This window comes from Acipenser ruthenus, chromosome 52 (genome assembly GCF_902713425.1).
Source record: "Acipenser ruthenus chromosome 52, fAciRut3.2 maternal haplotype, whole genome shotgun sequence".
Classification (NCBI taxonomy): domain Eukaryota; kingdom Metazoa; phylum Chordata; class Actinopteri; order Acipenseriformes; family Acipenseridae; genus Acipenser; species Acipenser ruthenus.
The window spans coordinates 6,845,800-6,871,681 of NC_081240.1; the positions used below are offsets into that span (position 1 = coordinate 6,845,800).

The 25,882-nt window shown below is 38.0% G+C and overlaps 2 protein-coding genes across 2 annotated transcripts in view; one reads left to right on the forward strand and one right to left on the reverse strand.

Annotated features, from left to right (window-relative positions):
• The window catches only part of LOC117965704 (E3 ubiquitin/ISG15 ligase TRIM25-like), a 300,687-nt gene that overhangs the window by 240,550 nt on the left and 34,255 nt on the right, over nucleotides 1-25,882 (reverse strand). The window contains exons 6-7 of the mRNA XM_059016313.1: nucleotides 8,927-9,013; nucleotides 8,293-8,352 (exon numbers count right to left, since the gene is read on the reverse strand). Coding sequence (XP_058872296.1) covers nucleotides 8,293-8,352; nucleotides 8,927-9,013 — 147 coding nt within the window. The remainder of the gene's footprint in view (nucleotides 1-8,292; nucleotides 8,353-8,926; nucleotides 9,014-25,882) is intronic.
• The window catches only part of LOC117433057 (GTPase IMAP family member 8-like), a 267,258-nt gene that overhangs the window by 33,492 nt on the left and 207,884 nt on the right, over nucleotides 1-25,882 (forward strand). The gene's annotated exons all lie outside the window — the stretch shown is intronic.

The window sequence follows — 25,882 nt, forward strand, 5'->3', positions numbered from 1 at the left end:
GCAGTCTCGTACCACTCCTAGTACAGACCACAGCATTTGCGATTTTCTCTGTACTGTCTCACACAATGCAAACCTTATTTTAAACTGTGTGCACGTTATCAAAGTTGTTGCTATTTTAAATACAATTCTTTATGGAGTTAAGCAGAGATTATAAAAATACTGCATGGGGCTGTGTGTGTGTGTGTGTGTGTGTGTGTGTGTGTGTGTGTGTGTGTGTGTGTGTGTGATACATGAGCATGTAATCCCGATAACCCCCTCGGTGTGCATTACATTCTCATATCACACACCACCCCATGCTGTATTCTATAGATATTGTACAGATCCTTTCTGTCCTTCCATTTCTACATAAACTCTGAAATTAAAACGCACTCAGTTCAATTACATATTATTACTTCACACAGTAAACTTACTATAAAGCTACTAACATGTTTGAAAAAAATAACCCAGCTGCTTAGTACTGTGTGATGTGAAGTACTATTTCGCCAGGTTATTATCATCAAGTATCCTAAGTTAATGCTGCCATGTGTGGGGGGAGTAAGCCTGTCACATCTGATCCTGTAAGATACGATCCCCTCTATTAATACAGAGCCTGTCATATCTGATTCTGTAAGATACAATCCCCTCTAGTAATACAGAGCCTGTCATATCTGATCCTGTAAGATACAATCCCCTCTATTAATACAGAGCCTGTCATATCTGATCCTGTAAGATACAATGCCCTCTATTAATACAGACGTGAAGGACTGCTGTCCTGTAAATAGTTCATCTTGGATTGTCTGTCGGGACTGTACTATAAAATAACATTTGCTTACTAAGGTGGGTGTACATTAGTTTGTATTAGAAGCTGGATTGGGGTTGCCGTCTCTTCGGGGGTGTCCTGTACATAGCCAGAGTTGCGCGTTTCTTTGTGTTTAATATACAGGCAATGCACAACCTGGGTTGAGGCAATTCCTTTTTAAAAGTAATTCCTTCAAAGGAATTGGAATTGATATTTTAGAGACATTATAATAATTGTTGTGATTGTTCAACATCTTTCATCTGAAGTCGATTTAATTGACTAACAAACAGGAGTGAATTCCATGTAATGTGTTGCCACTGTGAGAAGCTCATTTTAACAGAATACTGCGAATTACAATTGTGATCAATGATGTGTTGGAATTGATTACAAGGGAATGGGAATTGATTTTAAAAAGGAATTGAGAAAAAAGGAATCGAACCCTGTTCACAAATGGCCAGTTTCACACGAGGCTGAAGATAGCTTCTTATTCACCTGTTTCTTATTCACCTGTTTCTTATTCAGACTTTGATCTGCTCCAAACTGAATGGCTGGCTTTGTATGTAAGAGGTTAAATCATGTTGGGCTGCTAATTTCTCTGTGGATATTTACAGAGGGGCAGCTCCTAAACAATGTTCAGTTCTTTTTTGCTCGATTTCAGGGTCAAAATGGCTGACACATGCCAATGTATGTGTTATAGTTGAAGGAGTAACAGTGTATTTAAGGGGTTAAATCACATTGGTCTGCTAATTTCTCTGGATATTTATAGAGGGGCAGTAAGTTATAAGTTTCGTCCCCAAAAATTATTTAACATAACTATCATTTTGTTGGACAAAATGCATATTTTGTGGGGCTAAAACTCATTGTGAGACAAAATGCTCATTCTGTGGGACAAAATGCAAATTTTTTCCAGTGTTTTTGTCCTTTTCTCCTCCCCTTTACAAATTCAATTGATGATTATTGAGTCATTAGTGTCTCAACGACAATGCAAAAATGTGTCATTTCTGTGCTCTGTTTTGTTTCACATCTTGGTTTTTCTAAATATAACTTTGCTATATCTTGCATGGCACAGTTTTTCTTTTTATATCCCATGTATAAAAAGAAGCTTCTTCTGAATAGCAGAGTTATCTAGTTTACATGACATAAATATAAACACTGATAAACTTTGATTAGCGTTCCTCCAGTTCACATCAGTCTAGAGTCAAACGCATTTGAATAACGTTTAAAATGGAAAATGAAGGATCACACCTAATTTAACCCGTCACAATTCACACAATTCACCTGCATGCTCCCTAGTCCCCGCTCCCTCCTCTAGGAACCCTCCTCCCTGCTCCCTCCTTACTGCTCCCTCCTCCCTTCTTCCTCTATGCTCCCACCTCAATCTTCTTTGCTCCCTCCTCCCTGTTCCCTCATCCCTCTATACTCCCTCCTCCCTCCTCACTCTATGCTTCCACCTCAATCTTCTTTGCTCCCTCCTCCCTGCTCCCTCCTCTATGCTTCAATCTCCCTATTCTCTCCTCCCTCTCCTCTGATCCCTCCTCCCTCCTTCCAGCTCTATGCTCCCTGCTCTCTCCTCCCTCCTCTTTGCTAACTCCTCTATACTCCCTGCTATTTTATACACAAGTATATTTAGACTGTGATGTTTAAGGCTGATAATCAATAGATTTGATCTATAATTCTTACTTGAGATTTTATTCTGACTTTGGATAAGTTCTCTCCTTTTATTTTTCTGTCTTCAGTAAACTGCTGCTGCTATTAATTAAACCCTCTTGCTGTTTGATTGTTTTTTTCATTATAATTCCTCGATCTTATCAAACTTCTTCAATTGGAACTAATCAAATGCAGCTCTGCATACAATTACAGTTCACTTAATGTTCCGACAGGGTATGTGTTGCATTTTACCCACTCAGACCCCTTGCTTACTAAATATCTACGTTCCTCTCCATCACATATTTTTGCCCAACAGTACGGTGTCCATATTAAGACACCCTTGTACATCAAACATACAGCAGTCATTGTCTGCTCCATCCTCACATCACTCCATGCTCCCTCCTGTCTCCTCCCTGCTTCATTAGTCCCTGCTCTGTCATCCCTGCTCCCTCCTGTATGCCCACTCCTCCCCACTCCCTCCTCCCTGTTCCCTTCTCACTCTATGCTCCCTCCTCCTTTCTACCACCTCCCTGCTCCCTCCTCCTGCTCCCTCCTGTCTCCTCCCTGCTTCATTAGTCCCTGCTCCCTCTTGTATGCACACTCCTCCCTGCTCCATCCTCCCTGTTCCCTACCTGCTCCCTGCTCCCACCTCCATCCTGCCTAATCCTTGCTCCCTCCTCCCTCTTTCATGCTCTCCTTCATGCTCCCTGCTCACTCCTCCATGCTCTCTCCTTCTTGCTTCCTCCTCCATGCTCCCTCCTCCATTTACCCTCCTCCCTGCTGCAATATTCATATAGCCAACAATCTGCAAGAGGTCTTTATTAATGTCTTGCAAGTCCTGTCCCTCCTCAAGCCATGGTCTATTTGAGAAATCTCTACCAAAGGAATCTATTTCACACCAACCTGTTTTGGTTATTAATTCCCCCTTGCAGAAGTCCTCAATATGATCTTTAAGTTCAGATACAGCTTTCCTCACAGCCCCAAAAGAGATGTCTGTGTTGACAATAACGCTGGGTAAGTCTCCAGCTTCAGGAGGGGCACAGAGAGTCTGGAAATTCTACAACAGGAAAGTGGAGAAAAGGAGTTTTCAGTGAAACAGAATGGGGTCCAAAACATTCCTGGGGAAAAGCAAGGATTCATTCAATTGGAGAGGTCTGTCTGAAACCGACTTGAGATTTTCTAACAAGCAGCAATGTTACCTGTAGAAAATGGATGTGATCCTCTGTCTCTGAAAGCTGTTTCAGCTCAGTGTTTCTCCTCCTTAGCTCAGCAATCTCCTGCTCCAGTTTCTTCATGCGTCCTTCAGCCTGATTCACTGCAGCCTTCTCGTTAGCTCCAATCAGCTCAATAACCTCAGTGTGGATCTTCTCAATGGATCGGATCAGCTCAGTAAAGATCTTCTCACTTTCCTTTATTTCTATGCATGCAGATCTCTGAGTGAAAGAACACAGTAGAGGAGACATGGTTAGAATTGATATAAAAACACATCAGGCATAGACAGTAAATGGCAGGTGTGTTCCAGTCCATCTGTTTATAATAATAATAACCCCCTCTTGTCAATACCCACTTTCAGTGACTCCACAGTCTGTTCCAGCTCCTCAATTTCTTTCAGTCTCTCCTGGATTCTCTGTTGTATTTCTGTCTGTGTCTCTCCCAGCTGCTTCTGTGTAGAAACACAGTGACACAGTGACATTTCTGATGGTGCATTGAGTGATATCCTGTCACACCCATAACAGGCCTGTTTAAGTATGCTATTGAAACTGACAGAATCAATTTAGTTCAAATATATTTTATGTTTTCTTGTCCCCTTACCTCTTTACAATGTTTGCTATAATTCTCAGTGGTTGTTGAACATAATTTTTTCTTCAATTCTGGTTGCACGCCATAGACATCTGTAGCACAGGCTAGATCAGACAACATGTGTGTATAGTAGTAAGATACAACACCATCTAGTGCACAGCTGCCAGCAATACAAAAGGACACTTAATCCACAGTAGCTGTCCACTAGATGGCACTGTTTCATACCAGTAACTGTGAATGAAGGCTGATCTAGCATGTGTTACATGTTTGTTTTGTTAAGCACCTAGGAAACTGAAGCAGCTTTCTCTATAATGGATATTTAGGGCTACTGATTTCTGGTTTTATCCGATAAACACAGATAAAACAGCCCTGATACAAAACAATGAAATCAGTGTATACCCAATAAACACCGGAAAAACACTGGACATGGTTACTCAATTCACATTGACTTCACCCCTTTCCATGTGATAAAATACAATGAAATAACATAAAAAAAAAAAAAACATTTCTCATAGCAGTCGGGCAATGAACCTCCTTCCTGACTTGTATCTATCATTGATTCATTCTGAATACTTTAAACTGAGTTCCAGCACATTCCTGCATTTCTATTGGAGGATTGCACACGCTGGTGAGATTTAAAATGAGATTACAATTAGAAACTGAGGGTTGTTCTTGCTCGTGGGATTTAAAGCTACATTACAGTTCAATAGGGAGGACTCACACACTCGTGGAATTTAAAACAGAATTGAAAATTGTGGCGACAACACACCTCTCGCTGTGGGCAGACATAGCTGTAGGCAGACATTTTACATAGCTAGTGAAATTGTATAAGATAGCCATTGCCTACTATATAGGGAAATAATATTGTAAAGGTAAATGCAATGCAAACTAATACTATAACATACCACAAGAGATTTGTTTAGACTCGAATACAATAATACAAACGTTCCTGTGGTGCGGTAGTTCATATTTAAGCAAACAAATTTACCGAACGCAGATGGCAAACCTGACGAGTAACTGCATTAGTTTTGAATGTGGTGCACTTGTCAAATCCTTTCAGTGCGCCACTGATTTGTTTATTTAGCAGATGCCTTTATCCAAGATGACTTAGAGAGACTAGGGTGTGTGAACTATGCATCAGCTGCAGAGTCACTTACAACTACGTCTCACCCGAAGGACGGAGCACAAGGAGGTTAAGTGACTTGCTCAGTTTTATTTCTGAGCGCTATACATAAGCAATGCAACGTGTAAAAGCACCTAAATAAATAATTAGTATGATTTTAACAGAGGCCCGTGCCTTGTGTGCCTCATAGCTGGCTATGGCCTTGAGTTTAGGTAGAGCAATTAAAATACTACAGCTCTTTAAATAGCTCTTAATATACAATTAAAATCTGATCTGATGTGAAACTGTATAACCTAGTAAACAGACATGTTAAATATCCCTGGGAATTCTTATCTTCTAGGATAGCTACAAGGAAATGGCTCAAACCCTTACCTGTTTCACACTCCTTTCTGCCTCAGCTGAGACTGTATCATGGCTCCTGTGTTCAATTTGTGAACACAACAAGCAAATACACGTCCGATCAGTTCTACAGAAGACCTCCAAAACCTTTTGGTGTTCAGCACAAAACTTCTGCTCCAGATCTCCAATTGCATTGATCAGCTTGTGCCTCTTTAATGGAGTAACCTCACTGTGTGGCTTGACGTGTGTTTCACAGTAAGAGGCCCGGCACGTCAAACAGGATTTCACAGCTTTGAACTTTCTCCCAGTGCAGAAATCACACGGCACATCTCCAGGTCCAGCATAACTTTGAGCAGGAGGAGGATTGAGTCCTGTCTTCTTTAATTTCTCCACAATTTCAGCCAGCATGGTGTTTCTGCACAGAACAGGCCTCGGGGTAAAGGTCTCTCTGCACTGGGGGCAGCTGTAGACACCTGTATGATCAGCGTGATCCCAGCAGTTCTTAATACACCCCATACAGTAACTGTGTCCACATGCTGTAGTGACTGGGTCCTTCAATATCTCCAGACACACTGGACAGCTGAACTGGTCATGCGCTACCAAAATATTTGCTTCTGCTATTCTTGCTGCAATGAGACAGGGAGACATGCTGTCACTTAACTGCCCAGTGTAACCATGTTAAATACAAGGATGCAAGAGATTCATATCATTACAGTTCTGTTAAAAAGATGAAACAAGATTTTTTGCACGGGACCAAAAACCAGGTGTCCTCAGAGTGGGTCAAAAGCAGAGGACGTCTAGAAACCTCCCAGACATGGATTCATTTTCATCAAGGAAAGCTGGTAAATTAAAAATGAAACGCTATGTTGTGGCCACAGAAGGCACTTTTGTGCATGATTTGTAAACAATAAACATGATGTAAATAGCTAATTTCATTGTACCTTCTTTTCCAAAGGCAATAATAACCATTTCTTCCCTTGAGTGATATGCATTTCCAAACATATCTTAAAATGCACTGTTAATAAAAGCATCAATTGTTTAAGAGTTGACAATTATGTTTTGTATTTTCTCAGGACAGATCGTACTAATCTGAATATTATATTACGGTTTATTGAGAAGGCTGCTGTTGTTTTGAGGCGAATACCCTGGAAATGCTGTATCAATTCTAACATAACCTGTGAAAAAATCAGGAGGACCTCTGAGAATGATCTGGGATAAAACCTAGCGACCTCGTGCATGCAAGGTACCGTGTGAGAGTCATTTCAATACAATGGATAATGTTAATGCATGGAAATGTATTTAAATTGTTTCCCCTTAGACCGCGGGGGAGGTGTTTGTTATACTAACCATATTCACTTAAGCGCGGTACCTTCACTAAATGTCTCAAGGTGTGTTAACAGAACCGCGTTCGGAAACCCGGCGATTTCAACTAAATCACAACATAAATAGAGCAGCTCACTACCAGTGCCGATCACGAAACAAGACACACCCACAACACACATACAAATATACACACACGACACATCCACAACACACATACAAGCACACACAAACACACCCAGACACATCCACAACACACATACAAGCACACACACACGACACATCCACAACACACATAAGCACACACACCCAGACACATCCACAACACACATACAAGCACACACACGCACTACACATCCGCAACACACATATAAGCACACACACACACCCGACACACACGACACATCCCCAACACACACGACACATCCTCAACACACATACAAGCCACATCCTCAACACACATACAAGCACACACAAACGACACATCTGCAACACACATACAAGCACACACAAACGACACATCTGCAACACACATACAAGTACACACACAACACATCCTCAACACACATACAGGACCAGGATTGGGAAAGCCTGGTACACACGGTGTGTTACAAGGTGTGTGCTAATTAGTAGGTTACTTCACCATATTATTGCATCTATTAAGTTTAGTGAATAAGGTGTTTATCACAGTATGAAACTGCGTGAAGTGATCTTCCTTTTTCACTGTATAATGTCCAAAACACTGCTGTGTAGTGAATGAGGCACTTTGTTTAGAGTTAATTGAGTGATATTTTTTAGACATCAATAAGCAGAAACGTTTTGCATTTTACAAGTCATCTGTTAAAACTGTATTTATTTACTTTGATAAACTTTTTATCAACTTTACTCCCGTTTCTTTTCCCTGATCTGAATTGCACAGTTTGAATGTCTCCTCACCACTGTAACCCAGGACTGAAGATAAAGCTCCTTTCACACTCTCAAGCGAGTCGCCTCTTTTAACTCAGAGTTATCAAGTTACTGAATACTGGAGGCGAGGAAGGAGTCTCTGCCTGGAATCATAAAGGCCCTTGACCAGCAGGGGGGCGCTGTTTCAGCTATACATCTATATGTGGATGTGGTGCAGCAAGTCCCATCCCATAAACAATACAGCCTTGCTTGATCCTACATGGACATTAAAACAACGACCGCATACCTATTGTGGCTGTAAATTGTGATTTTAACCAATGTACATCCCTGGCATAAACAAGAGAGAAAAATATAAAGAAAATAATAACAATCCACTTACCTGGTTCTTGTTCCTCTGTCTCTCCTGTTTCCTCTTCTGCACTCGCTTCACATCCAGACACTACACAAAAAAGGAAATATTTAAATCACACACAACTAATGATTCATGTTTATATACATTCAACTAGTTAAGAGTAGAATGTATATCTAAACGAGGTGTGTAACAATTCATCATGTAGCGATGAATCAGGACACTTTCTTTACATGAGATATCGTATCATCATAGAGGTCTGTATCGTGTGCATCGTGATTCAAGACCAAAGCACAGCTCAGCTCACTGTAGTTCACAGAGTGGTTCTTGAATGAAGTGTTTGTTTTATAGTTAGTATGAATACATACTCTCCCTGTCTCATTTCACTTGTCTTCTAATAAAACAGTCTAAACAATAAAACTGTTCTGGATTCAGCTGTTAAATACAGTACAGGTTGAAACATGCTTTCTTTTCCATACAGGATGCTGTATATGCCAGTTATATAAACAGAATACTGCATGAACTTTCACACAGTGCTGCGGCTATTTCACTGATGAGGATATCCATAAACATGTCGTCTGTATCCTCATTCATGGAATAGCAACCCTGTTCTGTACTCTGTGATCCTACATGATGTATCCTCTGCATTCTACTCTTCACTCACGGTTAGGATGTAGAGTCAAGCTGAGTCTTCGTCGAACCTCTGGCTGTTTCTTCATTCCCTCTTCTTCAGTGTCACACTTTTCCTTTGCTAAGATAAAAAAACAAAACCAAAAATCAAGGTTTCTTTCTCACTCATTTCTTTTAAACAAACAAACAAATAAATAAATAAAATAAAATAAAAGCTTGCAAAAACAATGTAACATATTGGTTGATGTTTCAGTTGGTTTCATTCAACATCGTGGTCACATGTTCACAACCAGGGTCGGGGTCAATTCCTTTTTTCAATTTCAATTCCATTTCCAATTCCTTTTTAACATTAATTCCTATTAATATTCACATTCCCCTTTTAATTAATTTAAATTCCTTTTACAACAGTGACTGCATTGAACAAACATACATACATATTATCACACACATCTACAGCTTGTATAATTGCATGTGTTGTGTAGAAGCTGTGCATGTGTTTGACAAGGTGTATTTATGTCTGCTCCATACAGCCTGTGTTGTGAAAGGAATTGGAATTGATTAAAAGGGTTATTCGAGTTGGGGTCTACAGGTTTAGAGACACTTTGTTTATTATACAGGCAATGCAGAACCAGTGTTCCAGTGTTGAGGCAATTCCCTTTTAAAAGCAATTCCTTCAAAGGAATTTGAATTTATAGTATAGAGACATTATAATAATTGTTGTGATTGTTCAACTGCTTTCATTTGAAGCCAAATTTAACTGACTAACAAACAGGAGTGAATTCAATGTAATTTGTATCTGTGAGAAGCTCATTTTAACAGAATACTGCTAATTACAATTGTGATCAATGGTGTGTTGGAATTGATTAAAAGGGAATGGGAATTGATTTTAAAAAGGAATTGGGATTGAAAAAAAGTAACTGACCCCCAACCCTGTTCACAAATGGCCAGCTTCATGTTAATCCTAGTTGGTTAATATAATATCAAGCTAGATCATTCATCCTAGTTGGTTAATATAATATCAAGCTGCCCATTCATCCTAGTTGGTTAATATAATATCAAGCTAGATCATTCATCCTAGTTGGTTAATATAATATCACGCTGCCCATTCATCCTAATTGGTTAATATAATATCACGCTGCCCACTCATCCTAGTTGGTTAATATAATATCAAGCTAGTCCATTCATCCTAGTTGGTTAATATAATATCAAGCTAGATCATTCATCCTAGTTGGTTAATATAATATCAAGCTAGATCATTCATCCTAGTTGGTTAATATAATATCAAGCTGCCCATTCATCCTAGTTGGTTAATATAATATCAAGCTAGATCATTCATCCTAGTTGGTTAATATAATATCACGCTGCCCACTCATCCTAGTTGGTTAGTAATATCATGCTAGCCCATCTATCCTAGACAAAATGCTAATTCTGTGCACAAAATGCACTTTCGTGAGTCACAAGACTATTTGTGACATCATCATGGTGCACTGTCACATGTCAAGTGTCGCCCAATGTGCAGACTGCTTTGCGGCACGCATGCTTTTCTGTGGAAGTATGGGTATCACGTCTGATTAACTATTTTCCTGTGTTTTTGTCCTTTTCTCCTCCCCTTTACAAATTCAATTGATGATTATTGAGTCATTAGTGTCTCATCAACAATGCAAAAATGTGTCATTTCTGTGCTCTGCGTTGTTTCACATCGTGGTTTTTCTAAATATAACTTTGCTATATCTTGAATGACACAGTTTTTCTGTTTATATCCCCATGTATAAAAAGAAGCTTCTTCTGAATAGTGGAGTTATCTAGTTTACATGACATAAATATAAACACTGATAAACTTTAATTAGCGTTCCCCCAGTTCACATCAGTCTAGAGACAAACACATCTGAATCACTTTTAAAATGGAAAATGATCACAGGATCACACCTAATTTATTATTGTTTGTTTATTTAGCAGACGCCTTTATCCAAGGCGACTTACAGAGACTAGGGTGTGTGAACTATGCATCAGCTGCAGAGTCACTTACAACTACGTCTCACCCGAAAGACGGAGCACAAGGAGGTTAAGTGATTTGCTTAGGGTCACACAATGAGTCAGTGGCTGAGGTGGGATTTGAACCAGGGACCTCCTGGTTACAAGCCCTTTTCTTTAACCACACAGCCTCCTATATACACACTATAAAGAAAAAATACATCAAGTGTGGAGTAGTGGTTAGGGCTCTGCACTCTTGACCGGAGGGTCGTGGGTTCAATCCCAGGAGGGGGACACTGCTGTTGTACCCTTGAGCAAGGTACTTTACCTAGATTGCTCCAGTAAAAACCCAACTGTATAAATGGGTAACTGTATATAAAAAAATAATGTAATTGTATGTAAAAATAATGTGATATACTGTATCAATTGTAAGTCACCCAGGATAAGGGTGTCTGCTAAGAAATAAATAATAATAATTATAATAATAATAAATAATAATTTAATCCCTGTCACAATTCACACAATTCACCTGTTCCCTCATCTCTCCTGCATGCTCCCTCCTCCCTTCTCTATGCTCCCTGCTCCCTCCTCTATGCTCCCTCCTCCCTCCTTTATGTTCCCTCCTCCCTCTATGATCCTTCCTCCCTGCTCCCTCCTTACTGCTCCCTCCTCCCTTCTCCCTCTATGCTCCCACCTCAATCTTCTTTGCTCTCTCCTCCCTCCACTGTGCTGCATTTTCCCAGCTCCCTTCTCTATGTTCCCTCCTCTCTCCTCCATGCTCCCTGCTGGTTTAACATGTTACAGGTGTTATACACCAGCGCCAGTAGGCAGGGAGCGCTTTTCACCTCCAGCGACAGTGTGTCACTGACGCTGGCATGCGTATCGGGTGGCATGGAGACATGCTTGTGCATTAGCATAGCACATAGATTCATACAGTGTTAACATTATAGGTTTAGAAACAATAGCCTATAACTACTAAACACTAAAGTATAAATATGTATTGATAGAGAGATCATCAAAACATTGTGTTGGCTTAATAATAACAAAGAGCTATTTGCATTTTTGAATAAAATGTACCCTACTTTACCCTAAGGTGATCTCTAGATTGAACCAAAAAACGACATTGGTCAGTTAAGGTTGTTGATATTAATATCTGAGGAAAAAATATACAAAAAAACCCAGTAGTAATTCATTGGTTCTTTTCCACAGAACAAATATATAACAACCTACGAGATATTTCGGAACAACCATGTTAGTACCGTTCCCTACATTATATCCATTTAATTTGAATTTTCAATAGGCTCATAGTGTTTGATTAAATAAATTATTATTATTATTATTATTATTATTATTATTATTATTATTATTATTATTATTATTAGTATCATTATTATTATTATTATTATTATTATTATTATTATTATTATTATTATTTATTTCTTAGCAGACGCCCTTATCCAGGGCGACTTACAATTGTTACAAGATATCACATTTTTTTGTGTTTTTTGTGTTAAATACTATATTAATAAGCTCTCCATGATTATCTGAATGTTCAATGTTATGTATCTTTAAATCCAAGCAGGCATGTTTATCTTGGTAAACTTCTCTTATCAAAAAACAAGGCATGACACCTCAACTGAAATACAATGAAGCCCAACTGCACAATATAGTCAAAGTTTGGTGTAAACCAAATGTCTCCTCCTAAATAAAGCATGGAAAACCAAAAAAGTATTCAGATACATTTTCTTCTCAAGATCATTACAGGTATGTATTTTATTCATTCATGTTAGTTTGTTTTATAAATAACACACACTATGCTAACATTTCAGTAATAAGCACCTCATCCAGTGGCTTTGAGTTTTTATTTAGGGTAGATTTTACGGATGGTGGCTTCTAAAGCAGAATTGTCACAAAGAACGAATGACAAAAAAAGCATACAAAATATCCACCAATAAAGTTAAGAAAGATAAGCCTCTTACCTCAGTCAAATAATTTTTTCAAAGTAACCCATACAGTGACTGGAAAGTTTTTATACCACAAATATGCTTAGCTCCTCCTACTGGGTGGACTCAAAGCATTTCTAGAAATGAAAGATAACTGGAATTGGAGTTAGTTTAAATCATGGGACGCAAAGCTATCGTTATTAATGCAGAGAAAGGGAAAATGTTGACCTTGGTTTATGTAACTTAATATTTTTCTATGTCTATGTCCTCATTAAAATGTTAAAGCGAATTAGCAGTTACGCGTATCTGAAATGTATCAAAGGTTATGGTCATGATAAGAAAAAAAAAAAGGTTTCCATTCAAATCCACTTCAATCGAAAAACCTGACCAACATGCTGACATAAGAAAAAAAGAACCAGAGGCTGTAGTTGCTGTAGCACTCATTACACGTTCCCCTCCCCTTGTTCAGTATCTTGTTATTAGTTTCATAAGTACCAGTAATTCATATTTGTTTTCACATTTTATGTAAAAGGAAAAATAATCTGCTGTCTACGTTTTATGTTTCAAAATTAGTAAAACACTCCTGAGTTATTCACTGTATTTGAAGCTTTGGAATATAAACTTTCTGTTTGATTTTTTAAGAAAGGAGTAAATGTCTCTTCTATCTGAAAACATCCTCGGTTAAAGAAAGCTCTACACTTGCACTTCCCAGCTCATTTCATCTAGATAGAGTTTACTATACCCTGCACTTCTTTCACAACTGCATATTATATGTGAGATCTACACAGTGTATTGAAGTGCATGGCAGGTCATTTTTTCATGGAATTATTTACTGTGCTAGAACCATTAAAAAAAGGTTATTTCATTAGCCTTTCATGCCTTTTCACATACATACACAAGCACGCTGGCACACATGACTCACACACACACAGTTTCCAGTAACAAGCAATTTAGTTTTATCAATGCAATTTGTACTTGCTTGAACCAAAGTCATTGTATTTATCTTGCTCTTATTGTATTATTACTTGTATTGTAACACTTGAAATGTATTTGCTTACGATTGTAAGTCGCCCTGGATAAGGGCGTCTGCTAAGAAATAAATAATAATAATAATTTATAGGTCCAACCCCTGTATGTAATTTGGTCCCACTTTTTATTGGCATGTGCATATTAAATGTAGAAAAAGGTTACAGAATGCCTTGAGCAGACTGCACCCAGCTTCCTCCAGACCCTCATCTCTCCCTACACCCCCACTCGACCTCTCCGCTCCTCCTGCACTAGAAGACTGGCTCTACCTCCTCTACGCTACTCTGCCTCCAGAGCTCGCTCATTCTCCACCCTCGCCCCGCAGTGGTGGGATGACCTTCCTACAGATGTCAGGACTGCCCAGTCCCTGACCACATTCTGGCGCCTCCTTAAGACTCACCTCTTCAGACAGCACCTGTAGAACTCCTCTTTTCTCTCTTGGACACTTATCACTCTTCCTTAAATGTGCTTTACTTGCTTTTATCTGCCCCCTATTTTACTGCATTTAATCTTGTACTTTTGAGTACTGTAATCTGTCACAAGTGTTATTTACTCTGTAGTATTTTGTATTTAATTACATCCTGATGTAACTATCACTGGCACTGTTATCTGCTCCATTATTGAATCATATTTTGTCATATACTTGTACTTACTAGAACCAAAGTGTTTTTTTTTTATCTTTCTCTTAATTGTATTAGTACTTGTACTGTGATTCTTGAAATGTATTTTTGTTTACGACTGTAAGTCGCCCTGGATAAGGGCGTCTGCTAAGAATAAGTTACAAAGGACTGTTTCGGTTTTGGTCAGAATCTGCTGTCTACAGGTTTCTTAAATTATTGTATTTGTTTTTACATGTATTTCTTATTTCCAGTACAACAATACATCCTTTGAAATCAGGTGTGCATTTAAAAGTTTTTTTGGCAGTGCAAAATTTGCAATATGTATAAAAATTGAGGCACAAGACTGCCCACTGAGGTGTAAATGAGGTAAAGCACTAAAATATCCCAAGTGTGTCACAGCTCTTGCAAGAGAGAGGCTGTCTCTTTTGTAAAGTGATGTGGTTCTGAAGAGCGTGAAGTGCTGGGTTTGCACTCAGTGTCTGTGTCTGTGTATTAGATTGCCTTGCCTTGTCACTGCCTGTCAGAAACCCTGCTTTACAAACTCCTTGCAACATTACAAAACACAAGCTACATATAACAACATTCAAACAGCACCTTCAAAGAGCAAGGGCAGCAGAAGCAATGAAACTAACAAAACAGATGATTTAAAGATCAACTTTTTAGAGATATTAAAAATGATTTATTGTCAAAACATTTGACATTTCATTTATAATGTTTTTTTAGTATTTCTAAATGTAGCCCTATTTATAATCACATACCTGCACATCCTGATAATGGAAAGCTCTCAGCTATCTTCAGAGCTTCCTTGCATCTGGGGGGGGGGGGCTCTTTAAAAACAGACTCTTTAAAACTCAGTTCATGCACCCCTGTGGCTTCTATAAAGCTCTCAAGCATGAGAACACATTGGTGCTAAATCAATAAATCCATTGAAATCTCATATAAAATGGTCACTTTTTCATGCACCCCTGTGGTTTCTATAGCTCTCAAGTATTTAATCAGTACCCTTTTCCACCAACAGCACTCTCCCCCAGTGAGTAGAAGAAATACCATATCTGTTGAATGATGTATTTCTTTAAAAACTACAATAATAATGATAATAATGTAATCAAACCAAAAAGTAGAAAACAATACTACTAAGCATGAGCTTGTAGTCAATGACCCATGTAATCTACAAAATAAAATAATTTAAAAGAAATAGCAAGTATGTGTGAGCAGGATTTTAACCTGTGATCAGGAAGCAGACATGTGGACAGCATTTGTCAATACACAAAATATTGGATATTACAGATTATACAGTAAAGTCTATATAAATGCACACCTGAACGAACAGTCAACCATTTCTAACACATAAAGCCTACATACAGATAGCTGAGATCTGCCTTTTATTAAACAGACCCATTTTAAAGGGAGTTCAGCTTAAATCGTACTTGCTGTGCACTTCCGTTCACTACCAGTGCTGTAAGTGATATGTTTTCAATTTTTTTATAAAAGGAAAAATGAACTTCTATTTATGTTTATGTTTCAGAACTGGTGCATATTATATGTGAGATCTACAGTGTATTGAAGTGCATGACAGATATTTTTTTATGGATTTATTTAATTTGCTAAAAACATTTTAAAAACATTATTTAATTAGCCTTTCATGCCTTTTCACATACAGGTAGTGGACAAAAAATGGAAACACCTGGGTAAATGAGGGACACCAAGTATATTGAAAGCAAGGGCTTCCACACAGGTGTGGATCATGCATTAATTAAGCAAATAACATCCCAGCATGCTTAGGGGCATGCAAAAAAAAAATGCTGGACAGGCCTGGTTGCCTATAATTATGGCTAGCATGACTGCAAGAGGAGACCTCAGTGACTTTGAAAGAGGGGTGATTTTTGGGGTGCATTTGGCAGGAGATTCAGTGATCAGGACCGCTCAACTTGCTGATGTTTCACGAGTAACGGTGTCTAAGGTGATGTCGGCATGGAACTCCGAGGGAATGACATCAGCAGCAAAGGGCAACAGCGGGCAGAAACGCATACTCCAGGATTGTGATATCCGTGCATTCATTCGAAGTGCAAAGCAAAACAGGCGAGCGACTGCAGATCAATTGACTGCAAATTTCAACCTGGGGAGCGAGCGGCCAGTTTAATCAAAAACGGTCCACCGAGAACTTCACAGAGCAGGATACCATAGTGGCCCAACACCCTATTAAGTGACTTTACATTGGTGTTTCCATTTTTTGTCCATTACCTGTATACACACAAGCACACTGGCACACCTGACTAACACACACACACACACACACACACACACACACACACACACACAAACAGTTTCCAGTAACAAGCAATTCACTCTTATCAATGCGATTTATATGTCCAACGGTTAAGCCTGTCTGTTTTTCTTATCACACTATTTTATGGCAGCTGTATAATAAATGATGTAGAAAGATGTTACAGAACTGGGATAAGGTCCAAAGTTTGGTTTTGGTCAGAATCTGCTGTCTGCAGTTTATTTTTTTTTTAAATTATTATTATTATTATTATTAATTTTTATTTGAAATCACTTTTTAAACCTCAGTTCATACAGAGCTCACAAGCATGCAATCAGCAACCTTTCAACCTCAAACACTCTCCACCCAGTAAAAGAAATACCACATCTGTTGAATGATGAATGTCTTTAATGTATGTATGTATATATATATATATATATATATATATATATATATATATATATATATATATATATATATATTAATTCAACCAAAAAGTAGAAAAAAACAGTATTACTAAGCATGAGCTTGTAGTCAATGACCCATGTAATCTACAAAATAAAATAATCAAAACAGTTTTTAAAGAAATAGCAAGTATCTGCGAGCTGGATTTTAACTTAGTGTCCACCTGAACGAAGCAGTCAACCATTTCTAACACGTAAAGCCTACATACAGATAGCTGAGATCTGCCTTTTATTAAACAGACCCATTTTAAAGGGAATTCAGCTGAAATCTTACTTGCTGTGCACCTCCATTCACTAGCAGTGATATCAGGGATGTGTTTTCATACTTTCTGAAAAAGGAAAAATAATCTGCTGTCTACTTTTTATGTTTCAAAATTAGTAAAACACTTGTGAGTTATTCACTGTATTTGATGCTTTGGAATATAAACTTTCTGTTTGATGTTTTAGAAAGGAGTAAATGTCCCTTCAATCTGAAAACATCCTGGGTTAAAGAAAGCTCTACACTTGCACTTCCCAGCTCATTTCATCTAGATAGAGTTTACTATATCCTGCACTTCTTTCACAACTGCATATTATATGTGAGATCTACACAGTGTACTGAAGTGCATGGCAGGTCATTTTTTCATGGAATTATTTACTGTGCTAGAACCATTAAAAAAAGGTTATTTCATTAGCCTTTCATGCCTTTTCACATACATACACAAGCACGCTGGCACACATGACTCACACACACACAGTTTCCAGTAACAAGCAATTTAGTTTTATCAATGCAATTTGTACTTGCTTGAACCAAAGTCATTGTATTTATCTTGCTCTTATTGTATTATTACTTGTATTGTAACACTTGAAATGTATTTGCTTACGATTGTAAGTCGCCCTGGATAAGGGCGTCTGCTAAGAAATAAATAATAATAATAATTTATAGGTCCAACCCCTGTATGTAATTTGGTCCCACTTTTTATTGGCATGTGCATATTAAATGTAGAAAAAGGTTACAGAATGCCTTGAGCAGACTGCACCCAGCTTCCTCCAGACCCTCATCTCTCCCTACACCCCCACTCGACCTCTCCGCTCCTCCTGCACTAGAAGACTGGCTCTACCTCCTCTACGCTACTCTGCCTCCAGAGCTCGCTCATTCTCCACCCTCGCCCCGCAGTGGTGGGATGACCTTCCTACAGATGTCAGGACTGCCCAGTCCCTGACCACATTCTGGCACCTCCTTAAGACTCACCTCTTCAGACAGCACCTGTAGAACTCCTCTTTTCTCTCTTGGACACTTATCACTCTTCCTTAAATGTGCTTTACTTGCTTTTATCTGCCCCCTATTTTACTGCATTTAATCTTGTACTTTTGAGTACTGTAATCTGTCACAAGTGTTATTTACTCTGTAGTATTTTGTATTTAATTACATCCTGATGTAACTATCACTGGCACTGTTATCTGCTCCATTATTGAATCATATTTTGTCATATACTTGTACTTACTAGAACCAAAGTGTTTTTTTTTTTATCTTTCTCTTAATTGTATTAGTACTTGTACTGTGATTCTTGAAATGTATTTTTGTTTACGACTGTAAGTCGCCCTGGATAAGGGCGTCTGCTAAGAATAAGTTACAAAGGACTGTTTCGGTTTTGGTCAGAATCTGCTGTCTACAGGTTTCTTAAATTATTGTATTTGTTTTTACATGTATTTCTTATTTCCAGTACAACAATACATCCTTTGAAATCAGGTGTGCATTTAAAAGTTTTTTTGGCAGTGCAAAATTTGCAATATGTATAAAAATTGAGGCACAAGACTGCCCACTGAGGTGTAAATGAGGTAAAGCACTAAAATATCCCAAGTGTGTCACAGCTCTTGCAAGAGAGAGGCTGTCTCTTTTGTAAAGTGATGTGGTTCTGAAGAGCGTGAAGTGCTGGGTTTGCACTCAGTGTCTGTGTCTGTGTATTAGATTGCCTTGCCTTGTCACTGCCTGTCAGAAACCCTGCTTTACAAACTCCTTGCAACATTACAAAACACAAGCTACATATAACAACATTCAAACAGCACCTTCAAAGAGCAAGGGCAGCAGAAGCAATGAAACTAACAAAACAGATGATTTAAAGATCAACTTTTTAGAGATATTAAAAATGATTTATTGTCAAAACATTTGACATTTCATTTATAATGTTTTTTTAGTATTTCTAAATGTAGCCCTATTTATAATCACATACCTGCACATCCTGATAATGGAAAGCTCTCAGCTATCTTCAGAGCTTCCTTGCATCTGGGGGGGGGGCTCTTTAAAAACAGACTCTTTAAAACTCAGTTCATGCACCCCTGTGGCTTCTATAAAGCTCTCAAGCATGAGAACACATTGGTGCTAAATCAATAAATCCATTGAAATCTCATATAAAATGGTCACTTTTTCATGCACCCCTGTGGTTTCTATAGCTCTCAAGTATTTAATCAGTACCCTTTTCCACCAACAGCACTCTCCCCCAGTGAGTAGAAGAAATACCATATCTGTTGAATGATGTATTTCTTTAAAAACTACAATAATAATGATAATAATGTAATCAAACCAAAAAGTAGAAAACAATACTACTAAGCATGAGCTTGTAGTCAATGACCCATGTAATCTACAAAATAAAATAATTTAAAAGAAATAGCAAGTATGTGTGAGCAGGATTTTAACCTGTGATCAGGAAGCAGACATGTGGACAGCATTTGTCAATACACAAAATATTGGATATTACAGATTATACAGTAAAGTCTATATAAATGCACACCTGAACGAACAGTCAACCATTTCTAACACATAAAGCCTACATACAGATAGCTGAGATCTGCCTTTTATTAAACAGACCCATTTTAAAGGGAGTTCAGCTTAAATCGTACTTGCTGTGCACTTCCGTTCACTACCAGTGCTGTAAGTGATATGTTTTCAATTTTTTTATAAAAGGAAAAATGAACTTCTATTTATGTTTATGTTTCAGAACTGGTGCATATTATATGTGAGATCTACAGTGTATTGAAGTGCATGACAGATATTTTTTTATGGATTTATTTAATTTGCTAAAAACATTTTAAAAACATTATTTAATTAGCCTTTCATGCCTTTTCACATACAGGTAGTGGACAAAAAATGGAAACACCTGGGTAAATGAGGGACACCAAGTATATTGAAAGCAAGGGCTTCCACACAGGTGTGGATCATGCATTAATTAAGCAAATAACATCCCAGCATGCTTAGGGGCATGCAAAAAAAAAATGCTGGACAGGCCTGGTTGCCTATAATTATGGCTAGCATGACTGCAAGAGGAGACCTCAGTGACTTTGAAAGAGGGGTGATTTTTGGGGTGCATTTGGCAGGAGATTCAGTGATCAGGACCGCTCAACTTGCTGATGTTTCACGAGTAACGGTGTCTAAGGTGATGTCGGCATGGAACTCCGAGGGAATGACATCAGCAGCAAAGGGCAACAGCGGGCAGAAACGCATACTCCAGGATTGTGATATCCGTGCATTCATTCGAAGTGCAAAGCAAAACAGGCGAGCGACTGCAGATCAATTGACTGCAAATTTCAACCTGGGGAGCGAGCGGCCAGTTTAATCAAAAACGGTCCACCGAGAACTTCACAGAGCAGGATACCATAGTGGCCCAACACCCTATTAAGTGACTTTACATTGGTGTTTCCATTTTTTGTCCATTACCTGTATACACACAAGCACACTGGCACACCTGACTAACACACACACACACACACACACACACACACACACACACACACAAACAGTTTCCAGTAACAAGCAATTCACTCTTATCAATGCGATTTATATGTCCAACGGTTAAGCCTGTCTGTTTTTCTTATCACACTATTTTATGGCAGCTGTATAATAAATGATGTAGAAAGATGTTACAGAACTGGGATAAGGTCCAAAGTTTGGTTTTGGTCAGAATCTGCTGTCTGCAGTTTATTTTTTTTTTAAATTATTATTATTATTATTATTAATTTTTATTTGAAATCACTTTTTAAACCTCAGTTCATACAGAGCTCACAAGCATGCAATCAGCAACCTTTCAACCTCAAACACTCTCCACCCAGTAAAAGAAATACCACATCTGTTGAATGATGAATGTCTTTAATGTATGTATGTATATATATATATATATATATATATATATATATATATATATATATATATATATATATATATTAATTCAACCAAAAAGTAGAAAAAAACAGTATTACTAAGCATGAGCTTGTAGTCAATGACCCATGTAATCTACAAAATAAAATAATCAAAACAGTTTTTAAAGAAATAGCAAGTATCTGCGAGCTGGATTTTAACTTAGTGTCCACCTGAACGAAGCAGTCAACCATTTCTAACACGTAAAGCCTACATACAGATAGCTGAGATCTGCCTTTTATTAAACAGACCCATTTTAAAGGGAATTCAGCTGAAATCTTACTTGCTGTGCACCTCCATTCACTAGCAGTGATATCAGGGATGTGTTTTCATACTTTCTGAAAAAGGAAAAATAATCTGCTGTCTACTTTTTATGTTTCAAAATTAGTAAAACACTCGTGAGTTATTCACTGTATTTGATGCTTTGGAATATAAACTTTCTGTTTGATGTTTTAGAAAGGAGTAAATGTCCCTTCAATCTGAAAACATCCTGGGTTAAAGAAAGCTCTACACTTGCACTTCCCAGCTCATTTCATCTAGATAGAGTTAACTATATCCTGCACTTCTTTCACAACTGCATATTATATGTGAGATCTACACAGTGTACTGAAGTGCATGGCAGGTCATTTTTTCATGGAATTATTTACTGTGCTAGAACCATTAAAAAAAGGTTATTTCATTAGCCTTTCATGCCTTTTCACATACATACACAAGCACGCTGGCACACATGACTCACACACACACAGTTTCCAGTAACAAGCAATTTAGTTTTATCAATGCAATTTGTACTTGCTTGAACCAAAGTCATTGTATTTATCTTGCTCTTATTGTATTATTACTTGTATTGTAACACTTGAAATGTATTTGCTTACGATTGTAAGTCGCCCTGGATAAGGGCGTCTGCTAAGAAATAAATAATAATAATAATTTATAGGTCCAACCCCTGTATGTAATTTGGTCCCACTTTTTATTGGCATGTGCATATTAAATGTAGAAAAAGGTTACAGAATGCCTTGAGCAGACTGCACCCAGCTTCCTCCAGACCCTCATCTCTCCCTACACCCCCACTCGACCTCTCCGCTCCTCCTGCACTAGAAGACTGGCTCTACCTCCTCTACGCTACTCTGCCTCCAGAGCTCGCTCATTCTCCACCCTCGCCCCGCAGTGGTGGGATGACCTTCCTACAGATGTCAGGACTGCCCAGTCCCTGACCACATTCTGGCGCCTCCTTAAGACTCACCTCTTCAGACAGCACCTGTAGAACTCCTCTTTTCTCTCTTGGACACTTATCACTCTTCCTTAAATGTGCTTTACTTGCTTTTATCTGCCCCCTATTTTACTGCATTTAATCTTGTACTTTTGAGTACTGTAATCTGTCACAAGTGTTATTTACTCTGTAGTATTTTGTATTTAATTACATCCTGATGTAACTATCACTGGCACTGTTATCTGCTCCATTATTGAATCATATTTTGTCATATACTTGTACTTACTAGAACCAAAGTGTTTTTTTTTTTATCTTTCTCTTAATTGTATTAGTACTTGTACTGTGATTCTTGAAATGTATTTTTGTTTACGACTGTAAGTCGCCCTGGATAAGGGCGTCTGCTAAGAATAAGTTACAAAGGACTGTTTCGGTTTTGGTCAGAATCTGCTGTCTACAGGTTTCTTAAATTATTGTATTTGTTTTTACATGTATTTCTTATTTCCACTACAACAATACATCCTTTGAAATCAGGTGTGCATTTAAAAGTTTTTTTGGCAGTGCAAAATTTGCAATATGTATAAAAATTGAGGCACAAGACTGCCCACTGAGGTGTAAATGAGGTAAAGCACTAAAATATCCCAAGTGTGTCACAGCTCTTGCAAGAGAGAGGCTGTCTCTTTTGTAAAGTGATGTGGTTCTGAAGAGCGTGAAGTGCTGGGTTTGCACTCAGTGTCTGTGTCTGTGTATTAGATTGCCTTGCCTTGTCACTGCCTGTCAGAAACCCTGCTTTACAAACTCCTTGCAACATTACAAAACACAAGCTACATATAACAACATTCAAACAGCACCTTCAAAGAGCAAGGGCAGCAGAAGCAATGAAACTAACAAAACAGATGATTTAAAGATCAGCTTTTTAGAGATATTAAAAATGATTTATTGTCAAAACATTTGACATTTAATTTATAATGTTTTTTTTAGTATTTCTAAATGTAGCCCTATTTATAATCACATACCTGCACATCTTGATAATGGAAAGCTCTCTGCTATCTTCAGAGCTTCCTTGCATCTGGGGGGGGGACTCTTTAAAAACAGACTCTTTAAAACTCAGTTCATGCACCCCTGTGGCTTCTATAAAGCTCTCACATGAGAACACATTGGTGCTAAATCAATAAATCCATTGAAATCTCATATAAAATGGTCACTTTTTCATGCACCCCTGTGGTTTCTCAAGTATTTAATCAGTACCCTTTTCCACCAACAGCACTCTCCCCCAGTGAGTAGAAGAAATACCATATCTGTTGAATGATGTATTTCTTTAAAAACAACAATAATGATAATGATGTAATCAAACCAAAAAGTAGAAAACAATACTACTAAGCATGAGCTTGTAGTCAATGACCCATGTAATCTACAAAATAAAATAATTTAAAAGAAATAGCAAGTATGTGTGAGCAGGATTTTAACCTGTGATCAGGAAGCAGACATGTGGACAGCATTTGTCAAAACATAAAATATTGGATATTACAGATTATACAGTAAAGTCTATATAAATGCACACCTGAACGAACAGTCAACCATTTCTAACACATAAAGCCTACATACAGATAGCTGAGATCTGCCTTTTATTAAACAGACCCATTTTAAAGGGAGTTCAGCTTAAATCGTACTTGCTGTGCACTTCCATTCACTACCAGTGCTGTAAGTGATATGTTTTCAATTTTTTTATAAAAGGAAAAATGAACTTCTATTTATGTTTATGTTTCAGAACTGGTGCATATATATGTGAGATATACAGTGTATTGAAGTGCATGACAGATATTTTTTTTATGGATTTATTTAATTTGTTAAAAACATTTTAAAAACATTATTTAATTAGCCTTTCATGCCTTTTCACATACAGGTAGTGGACAAAAAATGGAAACACCTGGGTAAATGAGGGACACCAAGTATATTGAAAGCAAGGGCTTCCACACAGGTGTGGATCATGCATTAATTAAGCAAATAACATCCCAGCATGCTTAGGGGCATGCAAAAAAATGCTGGACAGGCCTGTTTGCCTATAATTATGGCTAGCATGACTGCAAGAGGAGACCTCAGTGACTTTGAAAGAGGGGTGATTTTTGGGGTGCATTTGGCAGGAGATTCAGTGATCAGGACAGCTCAACTTGCTGATGTTTCACGAGCAACGGTGTCTAAGGTGATGTCGGCATGGAACTCCGAGGGAAAGACATCATCAGCAAAGGGCAACAGCGGGCAGAAACGCATACTCCAGGATTGTGATATCCGTGCATTCATTCGAAGTGCAGATCAATTGACTGCAAATTTCAACCTGGGGAGCGAGTGGACAGTTATTAATTATTTATTATTAATTATTTATTATTAATTATTATTTTTCCCCATACACACACATATTACTGACACACACAAACACAGATTCCAGTAACAAGCCATTCAGTCTTATCAATGCAATGTATAGCCCCAAGGTTAGGTCTGTATGTTTCTTTGATAACACATTATGGCAGCTGTATGATAGATGATGTATATATATGCTACAGAACTGAGATAAGGTACACAGTGCTGTTTCAGTTTTGGTCAGGTTGCTGTCTGCAGGCTTTTTTATGATGACTGAAGACAGAATGCTCTGGATTTCGTGAGGGGGCAGGGTTAGGGTTACACTCTTGTTTACCTGATGTACTTGGAGGTTAGGCAGCACTGTGAGAGCTCTACTGAGGCAGCGGGTGCTTTAATAGCAGCACAAACTTTAATATGGAAATCTAAACAAAAAGATAACTGTAGTTATGGTAACAGTAATATTTCAGATCCATATCTAATTTCTTTGACATCTTTTTTTTATAGTGTGTATATATGAGGCTATGTGGTTAAAGAAAAGGGTTTGTAACCAGGAGGTCCCCGGTTCAAATCCCAGCTCACTCATTGACTCAATGTGTGACCCTGAGCAAGTCACTGAACCTCCTTGTGCTCCGTCTTTCGGGTGAGACATTGTTGTAACTTGTAAGTGACTGCAGCTGATGCATAGATCACACACCCTAGTTTCTGTATGTCGCCTTGGATAAATATGTCTGCTAAATAAACAAATACTAATAATAAAGTATATATATACAGATATATAACGTCAAACAAGTCTGTATTTATGATTTGAGATAGTATTTTTGGCATAAATACACCATTGCAGGCATGCTCACTTTTAATAAGCTGTGCATTTCTTACCAGAAGAACAATACACAGATAGCACATTGAATATAATTTAATGTATGAATAAATCTAATCAAATTGTGGAAAGTGCAGAATGCTGGGTCTGTGAAAAAGC